At 38.5% G+C, this 22,907-nt stretch overlaps 1 protein-coding gene across 5 annotated transcripts in view; it reads right to left on the bottom strand.

The window, feature by feature from the left end:
- COL8A1 (collagen type VIII alpha 1 chain) overlaps nt 1-22,907 on the bottom strand; it is a 157,479-nt gene that overhangs the window by 28,999 nt on the left and 105,573 nt on the right. For 3 of the 5 annotated variants that reach the window (XM_017891925.1, XM_017891924.1, XM_017891926.1), the window contains one exon: nt 5,538-5,649. The exons of the other annotated variants lie outside the window; for them this stretch is intronic. In XM_017891925.1, coding sequence (XP_017747414.1) covers nt 5,538-5,540 — 3 coding nt within the window. In that variant the 5' untranslated portion in view covers nt 5,541-5,649. The remainder of the gene's footprint in view (nt 1-5,537; nt 5,650-22,907) is intronic. 5 annotated transcript variants of the gene reach the window in all.

Genomic DNA, 22,907 nt, shown 5'->3' with positions numbered 1-22,907 from the left:
ATTTAATATATTTATATATATATATCTGTCATCTTTTTACCTATCTATTCATTTTCTAACCTATCATTTCTCTCCCCTGCATAGTTATCAAAGCAGGCATAGTGGTACAGAAACACAGGGTAGCTACATAGGGTAAGCTATGCATGATCCTGAGTTCAAAGGGTAAGCTATGCATGATCCTGAGTTCTGATTTGATATAGAAATAAACATTCCAGCATTCGTTAAAGTACCTTTTGGATTAAACACATAAAATGCAATTATATATTATAATTTACCTAAAGCTTTTCCTTCAAAGACCTCAAACTGATACAAAGTTACTTTTAAAATGAAGATCCCCACAATAAAGATTCTACATGAATAGAAATAGTAGCAGCTGAAGTCTTTATTTTATCTTGTCCTACTCATGAAACATACAGGTGTAGATCACAATCAGAGGAGAAACTTCATACTAAAATGCAGTGATATTCGGTTAGAGGAGGGCTTGGCTCACTCTTGGCTGCCATTCCCCTTAAAAACGCAGAAGAGCCTGCTCACTGTGACATGGAAGCCAGGCATTAAACATGGCCTACTTGAAGTCTTGTTATTATTAATAAATCAAACAACACATATTTTGTGAGGGCTTAGACTGTTTCAAACACTACTACACTCTACTAATAATGACTATATTCAGTCACATCATAAACTTTGAATGAAGGTTTACCAAGTTCTGACACTGCGCTAGATGCTTTACGTAAATTATCCCAATCCCAGTAACCCTGGGAGGCAGTGACAATTATTGTAATCATTTTGAAGACAAGGAATTGAGGGCTCAAAAAGGTTAAACCACTTGCCTGAGGTCATCACCCAGCTAATAGGTAGCGTAGTAGAATTTGAATCTGCTCGTCTATCTCCAAAGGCCTCACTCTTCAGGACTACTCTGGATTCAAGACACTGGAAGACTACATGGCATCAATGCCTCATTGTTACGTATGAGTTATTTGTTCCCATTAGTAAAGACATCTTCAGGCTGGAAACATCGTCTCCAGGAGGCCACGAAACACACTCCCTACGAGTTCTGGCCATTGTTCAGTGAGCCCTGGATCCTTTGGCATCCCCATCATGCTGCCTGGGATTACTCCTTGAGATCTTCCATATAAACCTGCTCCCCATTTTTAGTAAGATCTAATTTTATTTCATTCTGCCATGTATCACTTAATTTCTAAAAACGGACTTTATTTTTTAGAGCAGTTTTAGGTTTACAGGAATATATGGGGGAGTACAAAGTTCCCGTATATTCCTCCTACCCCCACACTGGCACAATCTCCCCCATTATAAATATCTTGCTCCACAATGCTGCATTTATTACAAATGATGAACCTACACTGAAACATCATTATCACCCAAAGTCCATTTTACATTAGGGTTCACTCTTGGTGGTGTACATTCTATGAGTTTTGACAAATGCATAATGACATGTATTGTACTGAGTAGTTTCACCACTCCAAGAATACTTTGTGCTCTGCCTGTTCCTTCATCTCTACCCACCCTCCCCAACCCCTGAAAACTTCCCATCTTCTCACCGTCTCCATAGTTTTGCCTTTTCCAGAATTATACAGTATGTAGCTTTTTCAGATTAGCTTCTTTATTTAGTAATATGCACTTAAGATTCCTACATGTCTTTCATGGCTTGATAGTACCTTTGATTTTAGCACTGAATAATATTCTATTGTCTGGATGTACTATTACTTATTTATGAATGTGATTTTAAAGTCACAGTGTGGGCTTCCCGGAATTCTCCTCTGACTTAAGAAAAAATGCATATGGGCTCTGCTAGGCAGTAACTGGATACTTTAACAGACCAACATTGGAAGGTATTCATGACTGACAATGGTATCATTGGATTACTCCTTCAGGATAAAACAGTTGTCTTTACTAGAGTTCTGGTCACCTAAGGAGGAATGTGTGATGGGGAAGCCAGGAGTCTGAGGCTCACTCAGAGGACCTTTGAGGGAAGGTGGCTTCTTAATGTCCCCATATGACACCATATGGACACCTCATCCTACAGAGGGGGTGATCCCTTGAAAACCTAGCCATGCCTACTATTACACTTTGGGTCCATTAGCATCTTCACAGTTAACATCCTGGGATTTTCATGAAAGCAAAACACAGAAGAGCCGTTGGCTTATTCTCAGCTGCACAGAATTAAAATCACAAAACTAGCTTGATGAGCTAGAAAGGCTCCCGCTCAACCATGACTGTTTTGCAGAAAGCACACTAGACTTGAGGGGCGTTAATTTCAAGTGGAGTTTACGTTGCCTGGCATCTTCTTGGCTAGAATTTATTAAAAGATACCTTTTTGCCTCACACCTAATAAATGATGGTCATTATAGACCTCAAGGTCACTGAAATATCCTCAAATGACTTCTCAATCATTACATTTAACCTAGTGATGTTAAAATTAAACTTCTAGTTAGAATTAGTATATTTTAAGTTACAATTATTCAAAAATGGTCATCAGTCTATGTATAATATAAAATAATTATTCATGAATGCATTTAACTTTGTTAGAGTGTGATTATATGAATATTCTCTCTTATTTAACAAATGTAAATCAGGTCATAGCATTCTTTTAAAAACCCTCCAATACATTCCTATTATTCATTGAATCCAGACTCCCTTCTGTGACTTACAGATCCCTATCTTGTCTGATTCTTTCCTGTCCCTAATTCCATTTCCACTTGTTGAATAAACATCGGCCACACTGACCTTCTCTCTGTTCTTTGGATTCACCAATTTGGTTCTGCCAGGGCCTTTGGGCAAGCTGTTTTTCTGCCCAAAAGGTCTTCTTCCAGCTCTGCATGTGAATGGCCCCTTTTCATGTCGTGCAGATCTTGGTGAAATGCTGTCCCCTCAGAGGTCACTTCCTTGACCACTCTGGCGGAGGTGGTGCACAAACCCAGTCACTCTCTATCACATTGCCTCATTCATAGCATTCTCAATAGCTGAAATTATCCTGCTTATTTAATTTATTCATTGCCTATCTCCTCTGCCATGTATTTAAACTCTGCAAGAGAAGGGACCTGGCCTGTCTTTTCACTGTTCTGTTTCCCCAGTGGCTGGCAAATAGTAGGTGCTCCAAAAAATGTGGGAAAAAATGACTGAATTGATGACACCATGGATGCTAATCACTGTCCTTTAAGTATGATTCTGTGTCTTGTGAGTATATCTGTATATAAATATATGTGTGTACCTCTTGGTAGAACAACTCTTTTCTGATCTCTCTTTTATTGTCACCTGTGCTATCAGGAAACCCAGTTCACTGGCTATCATTTATTTCTGCACTCTTAAGTGCTTAGCACAACATTTGACACATGGTAGTTGATGAATACATGTTTTTGAGTGAAATAATAAATTTGTAGGCAATGCTGATGAATCTCTTTAAAAAGCAGACTATGCCATTTCAGTGTTGATATCGCGAAGGACACACTACCCTACAATATGATACCTTGGCATACTGAGTGTTTTAAGGTGAAGGTAATTGAGAAAACTTCAGAAGCAAGAAGGTCATGCTTTGACCTTCTCCTGCCTTTCTCTCCTGAAGTCAGCCTGAAAAGAATTATCTGACCTACTTCTCCTGAAAGCAGGTCATACAACCCTCATTCCAAACATGTCCTGCCCTATACCGAGAGGCCACGAAGAATCTGAACAAACAGGCCTTGCTAAGTTCCCATTTGCCCACAGTTAATTACCACTAGACCATACCCTTTTGTTCTCTAATCTTACTTCTGCACAGCTGTTCATAAAAAAGTTTGTCCTGGGTCTTTGGGTCTTCATTTCTGAAGGCTCCCATGTCACATATAACTTATATTAAACAAATTTGTCTGTGGAAGCTTGAATCAAAACAATAAATTGTATGATTTTCTCTTGTCAATCTGTCTTTTGTAATTTTTTTTTTTTTTGGAGAGAGTCTAACTCTGTCGCCTGGGTTGGAGTATGATGGCACCATTTTGGCTCACTGCAACCTCCGCCTCCTGGGTTCAAGCAATTCTCCTGCCTCAGCCTCCCGAGTAGCTGGGACTACAGGTACATACCCCTACACCTAGCTAATTTTTGTATTTTTAGTAGAGACAGGGTTTCACCATGTTGGCCAGGCTGGTCTCGATCTCCTGACCTCATGATCCACCTGCCTTGTCCTCCCAAAGTGCTGGGGCATGAGCCATCGCACCTGGCGCATTCTGTCTTTTGTTACAGGGGTCCCAGTGAAACTTACAATGGGTAAGGAAAAGATAGTACTTTGTCTCCTTTATAGCATATAGCAACATGATGCTAATATTGTGAATGCCAATCTCTAGTGAAGCTTTAGTGACAGGACACTGTCTCACCAGCCCTCTGAGGTCCCTGCTTTTTGGAAAAGTTTCCTTTTCGAAGGAGCACATGAATAATTGGCAGGCTACCAAGGAGGCAAATAGCAGAATGTCTGCCCTTATCAACAACTAGAAACCTTGTGAATCCAATATTCCTGGTAAAATGATGGCCGTCTATGTCAGGGGTTAGCCCCATGGCTCTTGTCCTTCGGGAAATGGTTGGAGGGTAGGATAAGGACTGACATTTATTAGATGCCCTTCATATGCCAGGCAGTGTCTTTGGTGCCAGACATACATCATCTTATTTAATTGTGACAACACTCCTATGAAGAGTTGTCAACTTAAAAATAAGATGAGGAACCAGAGATTCAGAATATTGAGTTACTTGCACAATTTTACATACCTAATATTGACAGAGCTACGATTTCAGTTTCTTTCTGACTCCAAATGCTGTGCTCTTTATACCACAGGCACCACAAAAGCAACCAAATAACAACAAAATCCTTTCCTGTATGATTCATTTGGGTTAACAAAACCCTCTTCTGAAATGCAAGCACTCTCTGATAGAGTTATCCTACGAAGTCGTTCACACACATGAATAACTTAGAATTCACATGCGTGTGAATAACTTTGGTAAGATTAACCTTTACCTATTCTCTAGTGGAGATCATTGTCCCAATGAGAAGGTACCAATTGGAATGAAGCCCTGGCCAGATGGAGAGTTTTTGAGAGTATAGCCTCTCAGGGAGGAAGACCTCTGGTAGAGTTAGAGACTGGGGACAATAAGAAGGGTGAGGGTGGTGTCTAAGGACTGCACCAACCTGACTCCGCACTAACATTTTCTATCAGGTACTCAGAAAGCTGTTTACTGAGAATTCTGACTGGTAAGATGGTAAGTGTATGAGAGCCAGCATAGCATGAAAGTTATGTGTATGAGATCTAAAGCAGATCCTTAAGCTTCAGGTCTGCCCCTCATGGTCTATGTGACCTTGGTCAAGTCACTTACCCCATGTTCTTCACCTATAAAATAGTGACATCTAGTAATATTACACTTGGGTAATATTACACAAGTGTATCATATTACACTTGGGTGCTGTTAAGGGTAAATGAGATTTCTCCATATACAGTGCTCTGAAAAGTATCTGGTAGCTAGTGATTCATAAATGTCAGCTCTTAGTGTGCAATAGCCCATACCATCTGACGGTCCTATTTGGTCATCAGCAGATTACAGACTGTGAGTCCCATGTGATCCTTCTAGTACATGTACAATCAGACCAGATGATTTGGAGCTTGATTGTAGGAACAACTGTGCAAAAAAGAAAATGTCTTTCAGTATTCCTTAACTTTCAAGAGTTTGAGTTAAAGGGAGCCCCTTATCCAGAAATGTAGGACCCTTCTGACTAAAAGGAATGTTTATTTTGCCCTGACAACTCTGCTAATAATTTGCCTTAATGTCACCAATTTTGATTTTATTTTGAATTTGAAATGGGATTAGTTATGTATTGATCTCAATCAAATGTTATTTTTATGCAGACAAGCTTCCATTGTGTTTTACTGTTTATGATAATCTCCTTATATCACATTCAACAGGAGAATGGGGCAATATTCTTGTTCCAGGCCCAAGAAATTGATATAATTCTTCTAGTATTAGTTTCTCATGCCAACTCATTCTGAAAAATATGACTTTATTGTCGTTAGTATTATCTTTACTTCTCACTTCTTTATTTTGGGGCATTTGCTTTGTCTTTTACAGTATCTTACACCTCTATTCCTTGCTGCATGTTAAGACTCAGAGGTTCAGTGGCAGGATGCCTTATATGTTGATCCACTTTTCGGTATTCAACTGAAAGGGTGACGATGGGCTACAATACAGTTGGGTTGCAGCAAAACATTCATCCTAATGAAATGTGACTTTATGAAAGAAGTGCTCCTAATCCTCTCAAGGACTGAGCTAGGTCATCACGGGTAAATGAAAGGTATTTGAGGTTTCTTTCTTTTTCCAAAAAAACATGTTGGGTCCACCAGCTGTTACCCAGAATATTAATAAAAATCTTGTCAGCTTAGAGTTATTGCTGTTCCTGAAGAAAAGATAAATGTATGTATTTTTAAATCTGGACATATGAGGTTTTAAAAATATTATTGTAGAGTTCTCCTGGCTACATTTCCTTAGCTCTTTTCCAAGCCTTGGGCTGGAGAAACTTAAAAATGTCTCTGTGCCAAAGTTAAATATTAAATGAAAACCTTGTGTCTGAGGAGCTCTAAGATTAATAAATGGTGGCAAAATAGGTGAGATCCCAAATCATCAGAGAAAACAAGCTCTAAAATGAATGAAGTTGTATTGTAAAAAGTGTCACCTTCTGAGCTGCAGGATCAAACCCACAGGGAAAAGATGAACCACAGAATATTTCAGGCTCGGAGGAGGCACCATCTGTTTGAAGGTGTCACGGGACTACACTTATTATTGTTAAGGTAGAATGCAAAAACATATCTGAAGGAACCGGAAAGAGTTAATGCTTTACACAAATTTGTGATGCAATATCATAAGAGACTCCCCCTCCCCTGGAGGACATCATCTTTTTTTTTTTTTGAGACGGAGTTTTGCTCTTGTTGCCCAGGCTATAGTGCAATGGCACAATCTTGGCTCACTGCAACCTCTGCCTCACGAGTTCAAGCAATTCTGCCTCAGACTCCCAAGTAGCTGGGATTACAGGCGCCTGCCACCACACTTGGCTAATTTTGCATTTTTAGTAGAGATGGGGTTTCTCCATGTTGGTCAGGCTGGTCTCGAATTCCTGACCTCAGGTGATGCACTGGCCTCGGCCTCTCAAAGTGCTGGGATTACAAGCGTGAGTCACTGCACCAGCCAGGACATCAACTTTAACTGTCAGTAGTACTGGTTTCTGAGAGTCAAGTCCAATTATTATGGTGAATATTAATTTTAATAGTGTCACATTTTCCCTTGAGGTCTATTATATTCTTTCTCAAAGAAAACACTAGGGGAAAATGAAGTATTGTTAAAGGATTATATTAATGAGGCAGGCATATAAAAGTTTACTTTTCCTTTCCCAGATAATTGTAGTGATAATTTGCTTCCCAACCTTAAGTGCATGGATTGAGTGAGCTGTTAAGTCTAAGTTCTTCTTTCCCAAGTATGCCTCAGTGATTGGGGAACATGTGCTGTAAGGTGGCCTGCAAGGTAGAAAGAGCCTATGGGCTGCAGAATCCTAGCCACCTGGATTTGGATTCTGGCTTTGCCACTGATCCGCTGTGTAATCTTAGGGAATACACAGCCATATCTTAGCATGAAAAATAGGAATAATAATCCCTATGGGGATCATATTTGGTAACAAATGCTGAGGCCTGACAATTAGCAGAAACTCAACAAAGGGTAGCTTGACTAATATATAGTATATAGCCTTTGTATTCTTGCCATTACTGTGGTTCCAGGATCCAATAGGATATTCATATTCTTTTTACCAGCCAGCTCTTTTAGGCACATCTATGAACAAAATTGTCTTTAAAAGAAGTAATATCTCTTGGGTTTGTTGAGCTAACATTTCATATATAAATACTACATATTAGCCTAAGAAAGAAAATACCTGTGGTCACAACCACTTTTGTTGCATTGAATGGTGTTTAGAACACTTTTCTGAAATTGGAATGTAATTTTAATAATTTTGATTAGGCATCAGAAGAGAAATCTGTTGTGTTAGAGAAGAGAATGGTATTAAAAACATCTAGCAACCATGAAATGTTAACATTCTTAGGTTGGGTGCCAAGAACATAGATTTGACCAAAAGGAGTTAAAGGACCAATTGAGCATTACTCTGGTTACAGGGATCCCTGACTTACGCGAATGATATTGAGAAAATACCACATCCTAATGACGTAAATTAAAACTATATGTAGTATAAGTTATTCCAAGCTTTATCTTGAAGAAGGCGTGGGGATGAATTTGGGAGGGGTTTGTACAGCAAATGTTAATATCACAAAAGAAGGAATTTGGCCTCCAAAAAGGATTAGACTGGTGCATATGCTTTGAAACATCTTGGATACAGCAGTCTTGCTGTAATTCCCTCTGGCTTCATTGTAGAAAGTGTAAACAAAAAACGACATGATTGTGGATTTTCATTGTATTCCCTGTTCTACTAGATACCCTTAGCTGAATGGATGTGATGTTGGCTGGGGATTGTGAAGTTCATTCTCTTGCTGCTGGTTGGTGTGAGTTTGAGCAGTTGTACCAGACTGGAGCTAAGATTGAAGTCTGTGCTTCCTGTTATTCTGAGAAGGGTGAAGCTTCCTCTAAGAGCAGAATACTGAATCAGCTGGTGATTATGATAGCCAAGACCATGTCTCTATGAGCCATTTCATTATGTAACTTGTTACATTGCCTACACTTGGTGGCCAATGCAGCATGTATTATATTCTGTTATTCCTTGTATCCTCTTTGTTATGTTTTTTTCTGTTAACTATTATTATTAATAACTGTTCTCTTAATAACCATAAAGAGAAAGTATGGTTAACTACTTCATCAATTCCCTTAAAAAATGCAACTATTTTATGTGTTGAATGGTACCATATTTATACTTGAATTATGGGATGGTTTGACATGACAGCTAACGTTTATGGAGAACTTACTATTGGCCAGACACTATTGAAAGCGCTTTACATTGCTTAATTGATTTAAGCACCTATATTAGTTAACACTTAATTCTTAGAAAAATCTGCCTGACTGTAGAGGTTGCAGTGAGCCGAGATCTCACCACTACACTCCAGCCTGGGCGACAGAGGGACACTCCATCTCAAGAAAAAAGAAAAATCTGCCTGACTGAAAGCTACTACCATAATTATTCTTACTTATCTATGTGGAATTCGAGGCACAGAGGTTTTAAGTAGCATGTCAAAAGTCCTACAGTCGGTAAGTAACAGGACTGGAATTTGAGCGCAAGGAATCTACCCCCAGGTTCTAAGCACTTAACTACTAACAACATATTACCTGTTTGAATGGAAACTTTGAATATTGAATAGATCATGATGTACACGCACACACATATATGTACAGGGGCACATACATACTTTTTCATATTCATGCAACTCACAATTGAATTTGCAATTTTATACAAATGTTTTCCTGCTCTTTATATTCATTGAGCTGCCAGATTAAAATTCAGACTTACTGAAGAACAAGAAGAACTTTATTTATTAAAAAATCTCTGGATACCTCTTACATGCAGAGAACTCTAGTATAAATTGGAAACAAAAATAAGCACAATCTCTAATGTTTTGTGAACCTTAAGACAAGAAGATAAGAAAATTCTCACGCACAAAGCTTCTATTTAAAAAGTTCAGTTAGGTGTTGACAGAATTTGGGGGTGATATGGTTTTCCAGGCTTCTGGTGGGTGATAGTCCCTGGGCCTGAGAAGGTGGAGGCTATTCTTACCACAGAGAAAGCAAGAAATCCTGGGTCAGCCAAAGAGACAGTTCTTCTAGGTCAAGCCTCCAACTACTGGAGTCAAATGCATGGTTACTTGGGGAAGCCTGGCAGAGTAGATAGTGACCAATTGACTGAGCTGGCTGGTCCTTAGGTGGTAGATCACCCCATATGAAAGCAAGATATCCCAGGTCAGCCAAAGAGAAAGTTTTCCTAGGTGAGGCCTCTAACTACTGGGGTCAAATGCATGGTTACTTGGGGAATCACGGCAGAGTAGATGGTGACCAATAGGCTGAGCTGGCTAGTCCTTGGGTGGTAGACCACCTCAAGAAGCAGAACATGATACTGGGTGCATGGATTCTAGAGCCACACCGCCTGGGTTAAAATCCCAGCTCTGAACCCTATTACCTACGTGACTTCAGGAAAAGTTTGTTTTTTTTCAAAAAACATTTTTGTGCCTCATTTTCCTTTTCTAGAAAATGAGGATAATAATAATACCTACCTCATAGGACTTTAATGAAGATTAAATAAGTATATGCATGTAAAGTGTTTAGAATGATGTCTGGCATGAAGTAAGTGCGATGTAGGTATTAACTGTTGTTATTATTGCTGTCATTACTGGTAGAGGCAGGAGTGGATTCAGAGGTTTAGACAGGCAGGAGGTGCACAGCCTATCTTACTTAGAACAAATGTAAACCCAAGGAACCCATCCCTCCCTCTCATCTCCCAGAGTATATTTCTTTGACTTCTGCTTATTTTGTCTTCTAAAGAAATGTATGACAATGAAATATGTGCTTGTATTCTCTCCTCTTAATTAAAGTTATTTCTGTGTTAGATAATAATTCATTGTTACGATGTCTCCTTTGGAATATGTAACAGGTTCTGCTTCTTTGTTGGCTTTGGACCATTGGAAACTGGGGTAGGAAATCAGATGATTGCAGTTGCAATTCAAAGAGCAAGTTGCATAATCCTCAGGGATACCAAGGTGCAGATATTTTGCCTTGTATGAAGCTAGGGATCTTGAATTTCTAGTTACCAATCTCTTTTGAAATACCTTTCTCTGCCACCTAGAAGGTATGAATGAAAAGTGTGCAGTTAAAGAGGTTGATTCCCACTTATCCATTACAACAAAGGGGACATTAACTCCAAGTACTACCCAGGTTGGGCCAAGAGGGGCCTTTGGTCTGACTGTCCTCCAGCCATGTCTCCCTCAGCTGCCATGGGATGAGAAGCCAAAGGATTGTGCTATGCAGAGCCCACGCTCCTAGACCATGCTCTGGATGCACAGGATCCTGGAATTCTTTGTGCCGATGATCTCAAGCCCTTTCCAGTGTCTGCACAGGCTTTCATTCAGGGTCCTGTCTCTTGACATACACTGTATCACTGGGGTGCAAGCCTAGAACCAACGTGGGGCTAGGGAACAGCTGTTTGCTGGAGGTTGTGGATAGAGTTTTGCTGTGTGAATGGGGTGTTCACATGCACGGCTGTGAAATCTATTGTGGTCCATAGCAGAGTTGAGGGTGGGAACAGAAGAACCCAGCAGCAGGCTGGTCTCCCTGCATCTTCGCATTCAGAACTCCAAAGAGTCTGAAAATTTGAATTTTACCTCCCAGCTTGATATGAAGGTATATTGCCAAGGCAGAAGGATAGAACATTTTTTTTTAGCAGTTTGTTAACTCAACTGATAACTTTTAAGTATTTGAGTATGGTATCTGGACCTTTATTTGTACTTTCGCCCAAAGCATGACAAATGTCAGGAGTGGGCCAGATTAACATAGATACACATTAAAAAGCCCACGCTAAAATGTGTGTGATTTTCTTTGCTAGTATCAAAGTGCTCAAGAAACAGAGCAGTCAGTTCAAATGCAAGAGCAGAGGAGAGCCAACGAAATACCAGCGATGACTATCTATTACCATTTTTATTATTTCCTTATCTCAAAAATGAGATTTCTGAGAAGGGAAAATATGATCATATTAATAAAACCAACAACGGGACAGTTTCACTAGAAGAAAAAGCAGAAGAAAGCAGAGAGAAAAATCCCTAGAGGTCAGTTGTACCAAACATGGTATGTATCGCCTCTCTGTCAGCCAAAGCTGTGGTGTCTAAAATTTATTGCTGGAATAGCTGGAATTCTTAATAAAAATTCCACGAAACCTGGGGGCTTCTGAGCAGCATATGTGAAATTAAGAGAAAATAAGTATTTCATCTTCTGTGAAGTCACAAGTACAAAGAACAAGGTGTTAACAAGATAACAACTAGGTATGAGAGGGTGTCTGTTTTCTTCTTTTCATGTTCCACGTTTTCTCTGGATATCTAAAGCCAGAGAGTATCGGAGAGAGGAGAGGACTCCATTTTTGTCCCCTTATTGTTCCTGGGGAAATTTGTGCATAGGCTGCTCCTGCTTGGCGAGGTAGCATACCTGACAGGCACACAACTGCCTGACTACTCCTGACCTAGTAGTTACAGCTTCAACACAGGCTGCCAATTTATTCCTGTACCATGTGCAAGGAGGTGCAAACTAGCAATAGCCAGTAGAGAAGAAACTTAGTCTTAGAAATTTGATTCTTTCCATTTCCATTTCAACTCCGAGAATCAGCTGGGGACTCCTTTGAGGAGTCAATCTCAGTCTCTTCATTTACAATCATTGTGTCCTCTGCCAAGTTACAGAATCACCATAAACCTCAGTTTCTTTAGGTGTACCATGAAAATAATAACTAACCTCTGAGGTTTGCAAAAATCGCCAACACAGTGCCAGGTCCACAATAGATGCTAAGTGTTTTGGAACTCCTTCAGAATCAGTGTAGTACTTTAAGAGAAATTTGGTATATATTTATATCAGACATATAGTGTTTCCTTTTTTATTTCAATAAGAAAAATTCTACCCTTCCCTAAGTTTATTCAATCATTGTTTCTATATACATGTCATGTGGGTATAGTTCTGGAAAGTAAGTCTATTGGGAGAGCAAATGTGAAATAGAAGATGTTCTTTGACTATTTTCTACCTCTCTTCCAAGGAACTCCTGAGTTAAAAATTCATCTGGCTCCCATTTTCTGCAGAATTTTGCTTATTTGAAATGTTCAAGAAATCAATTGATCTGACTTCAAACAGACGAGGCTTTGCTGGCTGTGTAAAAGCCCTGATTGTGTCACTCCCAAGTCTGGACTTTACAAGCAGCCAATTCCCTTCATACCTTAGTAGAGGACTTCTTTTTGGCTGCCTGCCCTCTGTGCTGAGCCAAATGTTAGGCTGGGAATGGAGGCAATAAATCTCTGTGAGTCTTCATAGTTAGAATTTCTCCTGTTGCTTCTGATAAGGAAATGACAACGTTTGTCAGGTCTACACATGAATGTCAGAGAAATTTGTAATCTAAATCATGCTTAGCTCAGAAAATGGTAAGCAAAATATGCTAAACCTGGCTTTGAGTTAACTCAAATGGTTTTGAGGGTTTGGGTTGTGAATGTAGAATTTATGTTCATTCTTGACTAGATTGCCCTTGGACATTTTTAGAATAAAGAAATTCCTATCTTTCAAAATATTCTGACTAAATATTTAATATTTTTCTATGGGAGAGGGGGCAGCAAAATTCTTTCTAGCTGAAGTTCTTTGCAAAGAAAGGATGTTTTCTTTGCCTGGTAGAGCCACCTCACTGTTTGTACCCCTCCCTCTGCCTCTTTTTCTCCATTTATTTTGGTACTTTCAAGTTTCCTGCTAAGTCTCAATGACTGACTGAAATGAATGCAGTTGGAGACCAGGAATTCCTCAAAGATGGAAAGATTTTTCCATGATCTATTCACATGCTCCGAGATGACTAATGAAGCCAACCCAGGTCTGGCCAACTCCCTACATGAGCACAGTGAAAAGACTTTCTCAAAATAAAACAAGGAAAACTTTTTTTTTTTGAGTCTCTATTTGATTTTGAGTGTTTTCTCTCCAGCAACATCACTGACAACATTCACTGTCTGACATTTTAGTAGAAGTGGTAAAAATTCCTTCATACAGCAGCAATTCCTAGGCCTTACTTTCATTTTCCTGAGACTCAACAATATATGTAAAGAAGAGGAAGAGAGTGATGTGATTGTCTATAGTAGAAATACTACAGGGGTTTGGTTAGCCAAGTGGCCCCTTTCAAAGGAACCATGATCATACTGTAGGAGAAACCCATTTAAAATGTTCTCTCTTGAGCCTACAGCCAGTCAGCTCCTGATGATGATTTTGTTGGCACAAAGCAATACAATCAACTAGTTTGGCACAGTCACCATTCGAAGTGAATTTTCTATGTATTCTTTTACGGTTGAAACAACTGGCTTGGGTTTTATTGATTTAACTAGCTCTTTTGGTGTCATGTAGATACAGCTTTTCAAACTAGTAAAGCAGAGTCATTGTGTGGCTAAAGAAAACATTGGTTAATCTGAAAATCATGTACATTTGATCTTGGAATGTGTTTTTTACTTATGTTTGAACACGGATGTGTCTGACGTCCTGAGAGTTCATTTCAAGCAAAATATTGAATCACAGAATGAAAAATCTACCCAGATATTTTAGCCCTTATGTAGTTTTCCCTTTTTCTCATGTTCATGCTATGACTTGGGACAGGGTAGATTAGGAAATCATTTTGAGGATATTTCTAGGATAGAAGTCTTTCTGTCACTTTTTACCCTTATCATACATTTTAGAAGCTCTGAGAGAACTGATAAATTACATAGCAAATACAACTCCATTGCTTTTCATTTGTTATGTGATTGCTAAATGCATTAACAAATATTTTCTTCCTGTCCACGGTGATTCAGGCATTGTACTTCTAGACAGTGACAAATAAGACTGGTGAGATTCCTGCTCTCGTGGAGCTTGTATTTTAGTGAAGGGAGCAAGACAATAAACCAAACAAGATAATTTCAGATAGAGGTAACTGCTTAAAAAAGAAACCAAAGGAACAGGATCTTGTGATGGGTTGGGAGTAGCATCGATTTAACTTTAGATGGGCTGTCAAGAAGGGTTTTGCTGAGGAGGTGGCAGCTGAAAGAAGCCAGCCATATGACTCTCTGGACAGTGTGCAGGCAGAGTGTTCAGCAAGTGTCAAGGCCAATAATAATCCTTTATTATGAGGACTAAATGAGCTAGTATGTGTAGAGTGCTTAGAACAGTGCCTGGCATCTATAAGTGCTAATTGTTTTGAATTCACTAAATATTCATTGAGTATCTATCAGGTTCCACTCTCAGTAGTAGGTGCAGGGAATTAAGGTTTAAAGAGAGAGACCTGACTTCGAGGAGCTCAAGCCAGACTTCAGTGAAGTATTTCTCAGTGTGTGGTTTACAGATCACTTGTATCTTCCTCACTGGCCTTCCTGGTTCCCAGTCTCCTCTACATGGAACCTGATTAGAAGGGCTTGGGGAGAGGACCAGGAATCTGCATTTTCTACAAGTATGCTCTAGTTAATTTTTATGTCCCATAAAGATTGAGAACCACAGTCCTAATGAATTGGTTGTGATTAAACTGTGGTTCTTTTCAATACAGTATCTGTTACAGCATCCAGCATAACCAATTGCCCGCACTGCAAAGAACACCTCATAATACTCAAGAGGAGCTCTGCTCAGTTTATACAGCCATAAATATAATGGAATTATGTTTCACAATTAACATCCTGAAATCCTTAGGGCTAACTTTTTCATTGATCTTGAGCTGCTGGGGAAGTTGGATTAAGCTGCTTTTGGCTATGGTTTGGAAGGTTTCACTCTCAAGTGTCATTTAAAACCTGCCAAAGAAAATAAGATTTTACCTTTTAGAAAGAATGTGCTAACTAATGTTTGCCAAAAGCTCTTGAATCCTGGAAGACATTCTACTTGTAAGTAGATTAGCCTAATTGAAATTCCTCCTTTGGGCTCCTCCTCATACCTATTTTTAGAGTGTGATGTCACCAACAGGCGAGATGAGAAAGATTTATTTTATCTCTCTGTGACGTTCTACTATTAGCTTGATGCAAAAGTAAGTTTTTGCCATTGAAAGTAGTGGCAAAAACCATGATTACTTTGGTACCAACCTAAGAGAATGTATTCTATTCTATTTATTTTCTCACTTTAGAATAACTTATACAAATTTTAAAATGTTTTAGATTCAGAGATCTCAAGGAACACTTGATACAGGATAGATTCATGCTGATCAGGATGAGTAACAGTAGCCTCCAAAGTCCAGTCTAGATTCTATGCTGTAAAAGTGTGAGGCTTCTGTTTTCTCATTAAATACTTTCTGAAAAGGGCCTTAGTTTGAGAACAGCTGTATCCCATTCAGTTCCTTCTTCGTTTCTCATTTTTATCTCTTTACTAGTTTTCATCCATAGGTACTCAATAGCTATGACAGATAAAATGATGGTGATGGGGAAAAGGCCAGCCCTGAGCATGAGGTCAGAACTAATAAAGGTAAATGAACTGATACAAGTTTAAGTCAGGCTAGAATCTTAGATATGGATCTTAGAAGATTAGACAGAATTGACAATGCAGTCAAAGAAGTCATCTTTTGGGGCTACTAGCCTGTCAATTATTTCATTTTTTTTGTTTGTTTGTTTAACTTTTCAGGTTGGCAGTGCTCCCCAACAAAGGGTTTGAAGAATGGGTGAGAAATGTAGACCCCGTAAAATCTGTAGGAATCTAAGATAAAAATCTGTTAATGCTTAGTCAATGTAATGAATGATCAACAAGAACTTAACTGTGACACCAGAGAAAGAGTGTATTAGACAAGAGTTGCACCCCCAGGAAGAAAATCTTCTCCCAACATTTTTATTAGGTTTCACCTGGCAATGTGAATTTTGATGTAAAACAAGTAGAAAGAAAAGATTCTTTTCTACTTTATTTTCCCCTTTAAATTCAGCAATTTATTCAAGCTTTTCTTTATTCATTTCTTTATTCAACAAAGATTTGCTGAATGCCAACCATTTGCCAGGTACCGTCCTAATTGCTGGGGATACAGCAAGAAGACAGAAAAGTGCCTGTCTTTCTAGAGTTTATATGGCTTTAGAATTTCATTTCTTCTTCATCTACAAAAATGATCATAGCCAATTCAGATCCATCAGAGAAGCTAAAATATTTAAAAGGAGCATTCTCTGTAAAAAGTAAGGACTGACAAAGAAACCACATTTCCTTGGAATTTGGTGATCCTTCAGTTTTCTCTGCATATGAATCAGTTTCTGTGCCCATCTTTACATTACTGTTTACACAGTTTTGGCTCTATGCTGGATTTACTGGTGATTTTGGCTAAGATGTTTGTATCCCCAAAATGATTGTTTGCTTGATCATGCATAGGTGATGTGATGGTACTGTCCCCAAATCTTTTGAGTCCAAGTTCAGCACAGCATAGCTGCCTGGAAATTGAAGACACTGGTTCCCATAAAAGAACCACTGGCTCAGAGACCAACCACATTTTTTTCCATTTCTACTGTAACATTTATTTCTCAAGAGTATATAGATATTTATTTATATTCACATTTGTCATCTCTTCTCCAACTAGAGAGAATGTAAGCTTTAAGGGTAGAATGGCATTTTGGCCTCATTCACTGCTAAACTCCCCAATCTAAAACAGTGCCAGCCACAAGGTAGATTCTCAACACATGTTGGTTAAGTGAATTAATAGAGGTTTTACTATCCTTGAAGTCTAATTAGTCATTTACTTCTACTGTATTTGTATAAAGAACTTTTAAAAAACTCAACTATCAGAGGAAGTCATCTTATATCAGGATTTGATTGTTACATTGTAATTGTGGGGCCAAGCACAGGCCTAGTAACTAGGATATATGAACCCTCACTTATTTTTTCAAGTTGTTTAAAGTTTCTTTGCTTCAGTTTCCTTTGTTTTTCTTTACATTTCTGTGTGTCAATATCTTTATTTCTCAAATGGTATTGATAATAAACTTACCTAGCCTAATTTTAGGGTTGTTTTGGTGACTAAATATGTGCAAATACTTGAAATGACATCAAGAAATCTACTAAAGTGAGGTACCAATAGTTTACCCTACTATATTTTAATTGTTACCCATTATTTCTCTGACTCTGTCTATGTTTATTTTCCTTCATTACCATGAATTTGATGCCAGCAGCTCTTAGCATGTTATACATATACAGGTGCAAAGAAACTTAGTACTCTAGTACTTTGGTTTGATAACCCTGGTTTGGTCTATTGAGATAAGAAATTATTTGGTAACTGAGATGTTTTAGATAAGAAAGGATTATCAGGGACCTGGATTTTAAATCCAAGGTCTCTGATAAGAGAAGGTTGGAGTGAGGGCGGGGAGAGGGGGGCGTTGGACCTCAATCCACTGGCAAATATGTGATCTTTCTGTAGGAATTCTTTGTTGAGGACCCTTGGGAGGCAGAGAACAGGCAGGGATGCAGAGCACAGGTGCACAGGCCAAGTACAGGATTCAGAAAAATAAAGGAAATGTGTATCTTTCTGATTGAGCTCTGTAATTCTCCCACAAACACCATGAGTGTTATTGTTTACTGCTAGCACTTATGGACAATAGACCAGGAGATCAAATCTTCTGTCCTGGCTTCTTTCACACATGAGAGACAATTTGAAAAAAAAAACAATACAGTTATTATCCATGATCTCCCTCTTTGCTCTTGTGATCACATTCAGTGGATAACTTGAGCAGCTACTCTAAAATTTAATCTGACTTTACAGAACCCCCAAACCACATCTTTGGGAATTACAGAACTATGTAAACTACGGTTTTATTTTTTTCTATTTCATAGATGAAAAAGTGGATCTAAGTGACTTGTCTAAGATTGTATAGCAGGTAGAAAAATGATTCCAAATCTTAATCCAAGTTGGTGCTCATTTTGTTGCATTTGGCTTCCTGTAGGTAGAAACCTTTCTTTAATTATTGCATATGAGCTGATTTCATTTGGAAGGATCAGAAAAAATTTATTTATTTAGTGTATACTTAATCCAGTTTTGCAGACCCATATCTGTAACTGACAACCGTTTACAAGTACTAATTGTTTCAGCAACTATGTTTTAAATTGATATAAGAGAGACTGGTTAGTGTAGTATCTTCCCAATAGCTGTCTAGGTTCAATCCAAGCTCTACCATTTTACTGACTGGGCAACCTCAGGCAAGTCTTTTCATTGCTTTGTACATTTGTAGTTTTATTTCTTGTCTCCAAAATGGGAAAATTTGTATTATCTCATTGGTTTGCTGTGAATAATTGAACGTATATAAAGCATAGAACCATGCCTAGCACGTAGTAAATACTATATATGTGTTTATTTTCATAGTACTGAGATACAAATGTAGATAAGACCAGAGCACATTAGAGTTTATCCTTAAGGGTTCTCATTTTGAACATAGTTTTGTGTAAAAAAAAAAAAAGTTTCTAAATGAAAAAGCAGCATTTCATTCTGTAGTCTCTTGATGCAGTAATTCAAAGTCATCACTAGATGGCAATTGTGATCCATGTGACTTCAGCTGCAGCAGGTACTAACTGATGGGTCCAACCCTGGCATCAGTGTTTTCTATACCCTACAGCACTGAGAAGTCAGGCAGTTTCTTTCCCACAAAGTGAGCCTTTAACAAAACTCCAGTCAGCAAAGCTTTCATTCAGTGGTCACCCTTGGGGCTTACCCATAGGCACCTAGTCCTTCTGATGACAGCCTCACAGAAGGGTCGGTTTGCCTGCCTGCACCTTGTTATACATTTTCATATCAGGAGTTCCTTTCACCAGATAGCAACAGGACAGTGTCAGGATCCTGGGTCAAGAAGATCCCTTAGTGGTTCTTAAAGTGTGGTCCCCCTGCCAGCAGCCTCACCATCATCTAGCAATTTGTTAAAAATGCAAGTTTTGGGGCCCCATCAGATCTGCTGACCAGTATTTTAATAAGCCTTCCAGATGATTCTGATGTCTGCTGAAGTTTGAGAACCACTGAGATAAACCAGTGCATAGCATCATATAAAAAGGTTGGTGCTGGAAGGGTCCTCAGAGAAGATTTTGCCCAGTCCTCCCATTTTGCTGAGAAGGAAAACAGGTTCAGAGAAGTTAAATGACTTACTACAAGTCATAGCAGTAGGCATGTGGCAGAGCTGGGCTCCAGGGCTGGTGAGTGGCATGTCCCAGCTTTCCTCATATGCCCATCTCCCCTTCTCCCCCTCTAAACTGAGGCCACTAGGTGCACATTCTAGCCTGATACCTACTCATGAAATTAAAAAGTCATTTATTTATGCAGGATTTTGTTCATTTCAATAGACATTTCTATGGTGATACAAAATTGAGTATGATGAATTCACTACAGTCCAGAGTGTGTGCATATGTGTACATGCATGTGTATGTGTGTGTGGTATGTAGGGAGGCATGAGGGAGGATCAAGTAAAAGTCATCATCTCAATTGATAGGAGAGGGATATATGCAGAGTGCCATGGGAAATCGGTGAGTGCAGCAAGGGATTAGGTAAACACAGGTAAGAGGAAGAAAGCTGACCTTGGGTGATAGGTAGGAGTTCAGCAGCTGTAGAAGTCAGGATAGGGCATTTGGGGAGAGGGATCAGAATATACAAGCACATGGAGCCATGAAATAGTGTAGGGGGATCACAAGAGTTTTGTTTGAAGGGAAGGGTGTGGTGGAAGAGTGATCATGTTGTAAATAATAATATTACTACCACTAACACTAATAGCGGGGACTTATTAAATGTTAACTGTGAGCCAAGCCCTGTACTAAACATTTTGTATCTATTATTGATTTAATTCTTAAATGATTTTGCAAGAGTCTACTCTTATTTCTCCTTTACGAACATGCCTACACTGTGCTAGCTTCCTTAAAACCAAGTGTTACTATTTTCCATTTCTTAGACCAACATTGAACTTAGAAAAAGAGCTTTCATGTTTACTTCTTCCAGGATGTCCATAATGCAAAGTAAGTATCTATTTGCAGGAGATGAGGAGTATATTCTTAATATATATAATTTTATTATAAGCACATTTTCATAAATGCATTAAATCAGGAGAATTTTGGCAATAATTTGGATATTTAAACTCAAAGAATGAAGGTCCCATTATTCTTCAGCATATCAACAACTTTAGAAGTAGCCAATTTTTCATGATAACAGAAGAATTGTGTCTTAAAAGTGGCTAAGAAAGCTCATTTCAATTGCTTGACTCACCAAAGAAAGGAAGCTGAGGAATGAATGAATAACCTGGTCTGAAATCATTGGTCTGTTGTATTTTTGGTTTTGACTATATAAGTGTTCATTGTGAATGTGCTTTCCACAGTCACTGTTAGTGTCTTTCCTTTAGGACTGCCTACAACCAAACTAAAAATTCGAGTTATAATTAAAGTTCTAGTAGGATTCAAAATCTTACCTAAATTTTCCCAGGTAAGATTCAAGATGTTTCTGGATTCTTTAAGATATTTTTGAGTGATTTTACTTTTTCCTGAGAAGATACATTTTCTTTTCTTTTTTTCAAAGTCTCGCTTTGTCGCCCAAGCTGGAGTGCAGTGGTGTGATCTCAGCTCACTGTAACCTTCACCTGCTGGGTTCAAGCGTTTCTCCCTGCCTCAGCCTCCCAAGTAGCTGGGAATACAGGCACCCACCACCACGCCTGGCTAATTTTTGTATTTGTAGTAGAGGCAGGGTTTCGCCATGTTGGCCAGGCTGGTCTCAAACTCCTGACCTCAGGTGATCTGCCCGCCTTGGCCTCCTATAGTGCTGGGATTACAGGTGTGAGCCACCGTGCTCAGCCCTGAGAAAATAACTTTTCTGTTCCTACTTTCTCATCTGTAAAATATCGGCATTGGAGGAGATAATCTAGAAGGCCCCTTCCAGCTCTAATGGTCTGTGGATTTATGATTTAATGATTAAATGGCACAAATAACCCATTTCTTTGTTTTCTTTGTAGTAAAATTTTACTATTCATTAAAGAAATTATAAGACCAAATCTCTCTCCATAAATTTTTAAATGGCATCTCTAAAATAGCTCTAGATTTCACTTTTTAGGATCACCGAGACTCTGTCCAGCTCAGACGTGTTTATGTATTTCCACCTGACATTTTACACATTTTAGGAGCCAACAATAAGGCCATTTTTAAGTAGATGCCATTAGAAATGATTGATAGCCAGTTTATGTTTTAAGGTGAAAGAAGTACACTTTAATGATGCTCTGCATTTCTGATTGCTACGATAACAACTTTCAGCTTTACCAGCCCATATTACAACTTTGATCTTTACGCTCATGTTCATAGCTGAAGGTGAAATGCTTTCTCAAGAAAATCTAGAAAATTCAATCCAATTTTTAACCTTTCTTGTCTAGAGAAGTTGAATAGCCTACAGGTAGGTTGCTTTATCTTGAATCAAAGAAAGGGAAATAACACCTGCAAGGAAAACCTATTACATTTATTATTATTTTTTAAAAATTTTGTGATTGAGAGCAAAATTTGCATTTTACTTCCCCTGGACATTTTGTCTTTATCACCTGTCGATTTTGGAGTCAATTACAGTATTTTTTCTGTTTACCAATTATAAAAGCAATATATGTTTATTTTGAAAAATTTGCAAAAGAGTATACATAAGGGCACAAAACTGTCTAAAATTCTGCCACCCAGAGTTGGCTATTAATATTTTATTTTTATTTAATTCTAGGTAAACATGAACATTAGGAAACTGGGGCCAGGTGTAGTGGCTCACACCTGTAATCTCAGCACTTTGGGAGGCTGAGGTGGGCGGATCCCTGAAGGTCAGGAGTTCAAGACTAGCCTGGCCAACACGGTGAAATCCTGACTCTACTAAAAATACAAAAATTAGCCTGGTGTGGTGGTGTGCACCTGTAGTCCAAGCTACTACATTGCTTGAACCCAGGAGGTGGAGGTTGCAGTGAGCCGAGATCATGCCACTGCACTCCAGCCTTGATAACAGAGCAAGACTGTGTCTCAAAAAAAATAAATAAAGAGAGAAAAAATAAAGAAAAAAGAAAAAAAGAAAAAGAAATTGGCAACAAGTTATATATTCTATTTTGAAATATTCTTTAAAAAATTAATAGATAGTTAACTCATATGCATAATATTAAATCTCTATCTACAAAGATAACTTGTTATTATATAAAAGATTATAAAACTCTTTAGTTTCATTATTTTGTGATTTTTTAAGAGTCATTTTG

This window comes from Rhinopithecus bieti, unplaced genomic scaffold (genome assembly GCF_001698545.2).
Source record: "Rhinopithecus bieti isolate Rb0 unplaced genomic scaffold, ASM169854v2 scaffold_20579, whole genome shotgun sequence".
Taxonomy (NCBI): Eukaryota; Metazoa; Chordata; class Mammalia; order Primates; family Cercopithecidae; genus Rhinopithecus; species Rhinopithecus bieti.
This window is presented reverse-complemented; position numbering and strand designations above follow the sequence as displayed.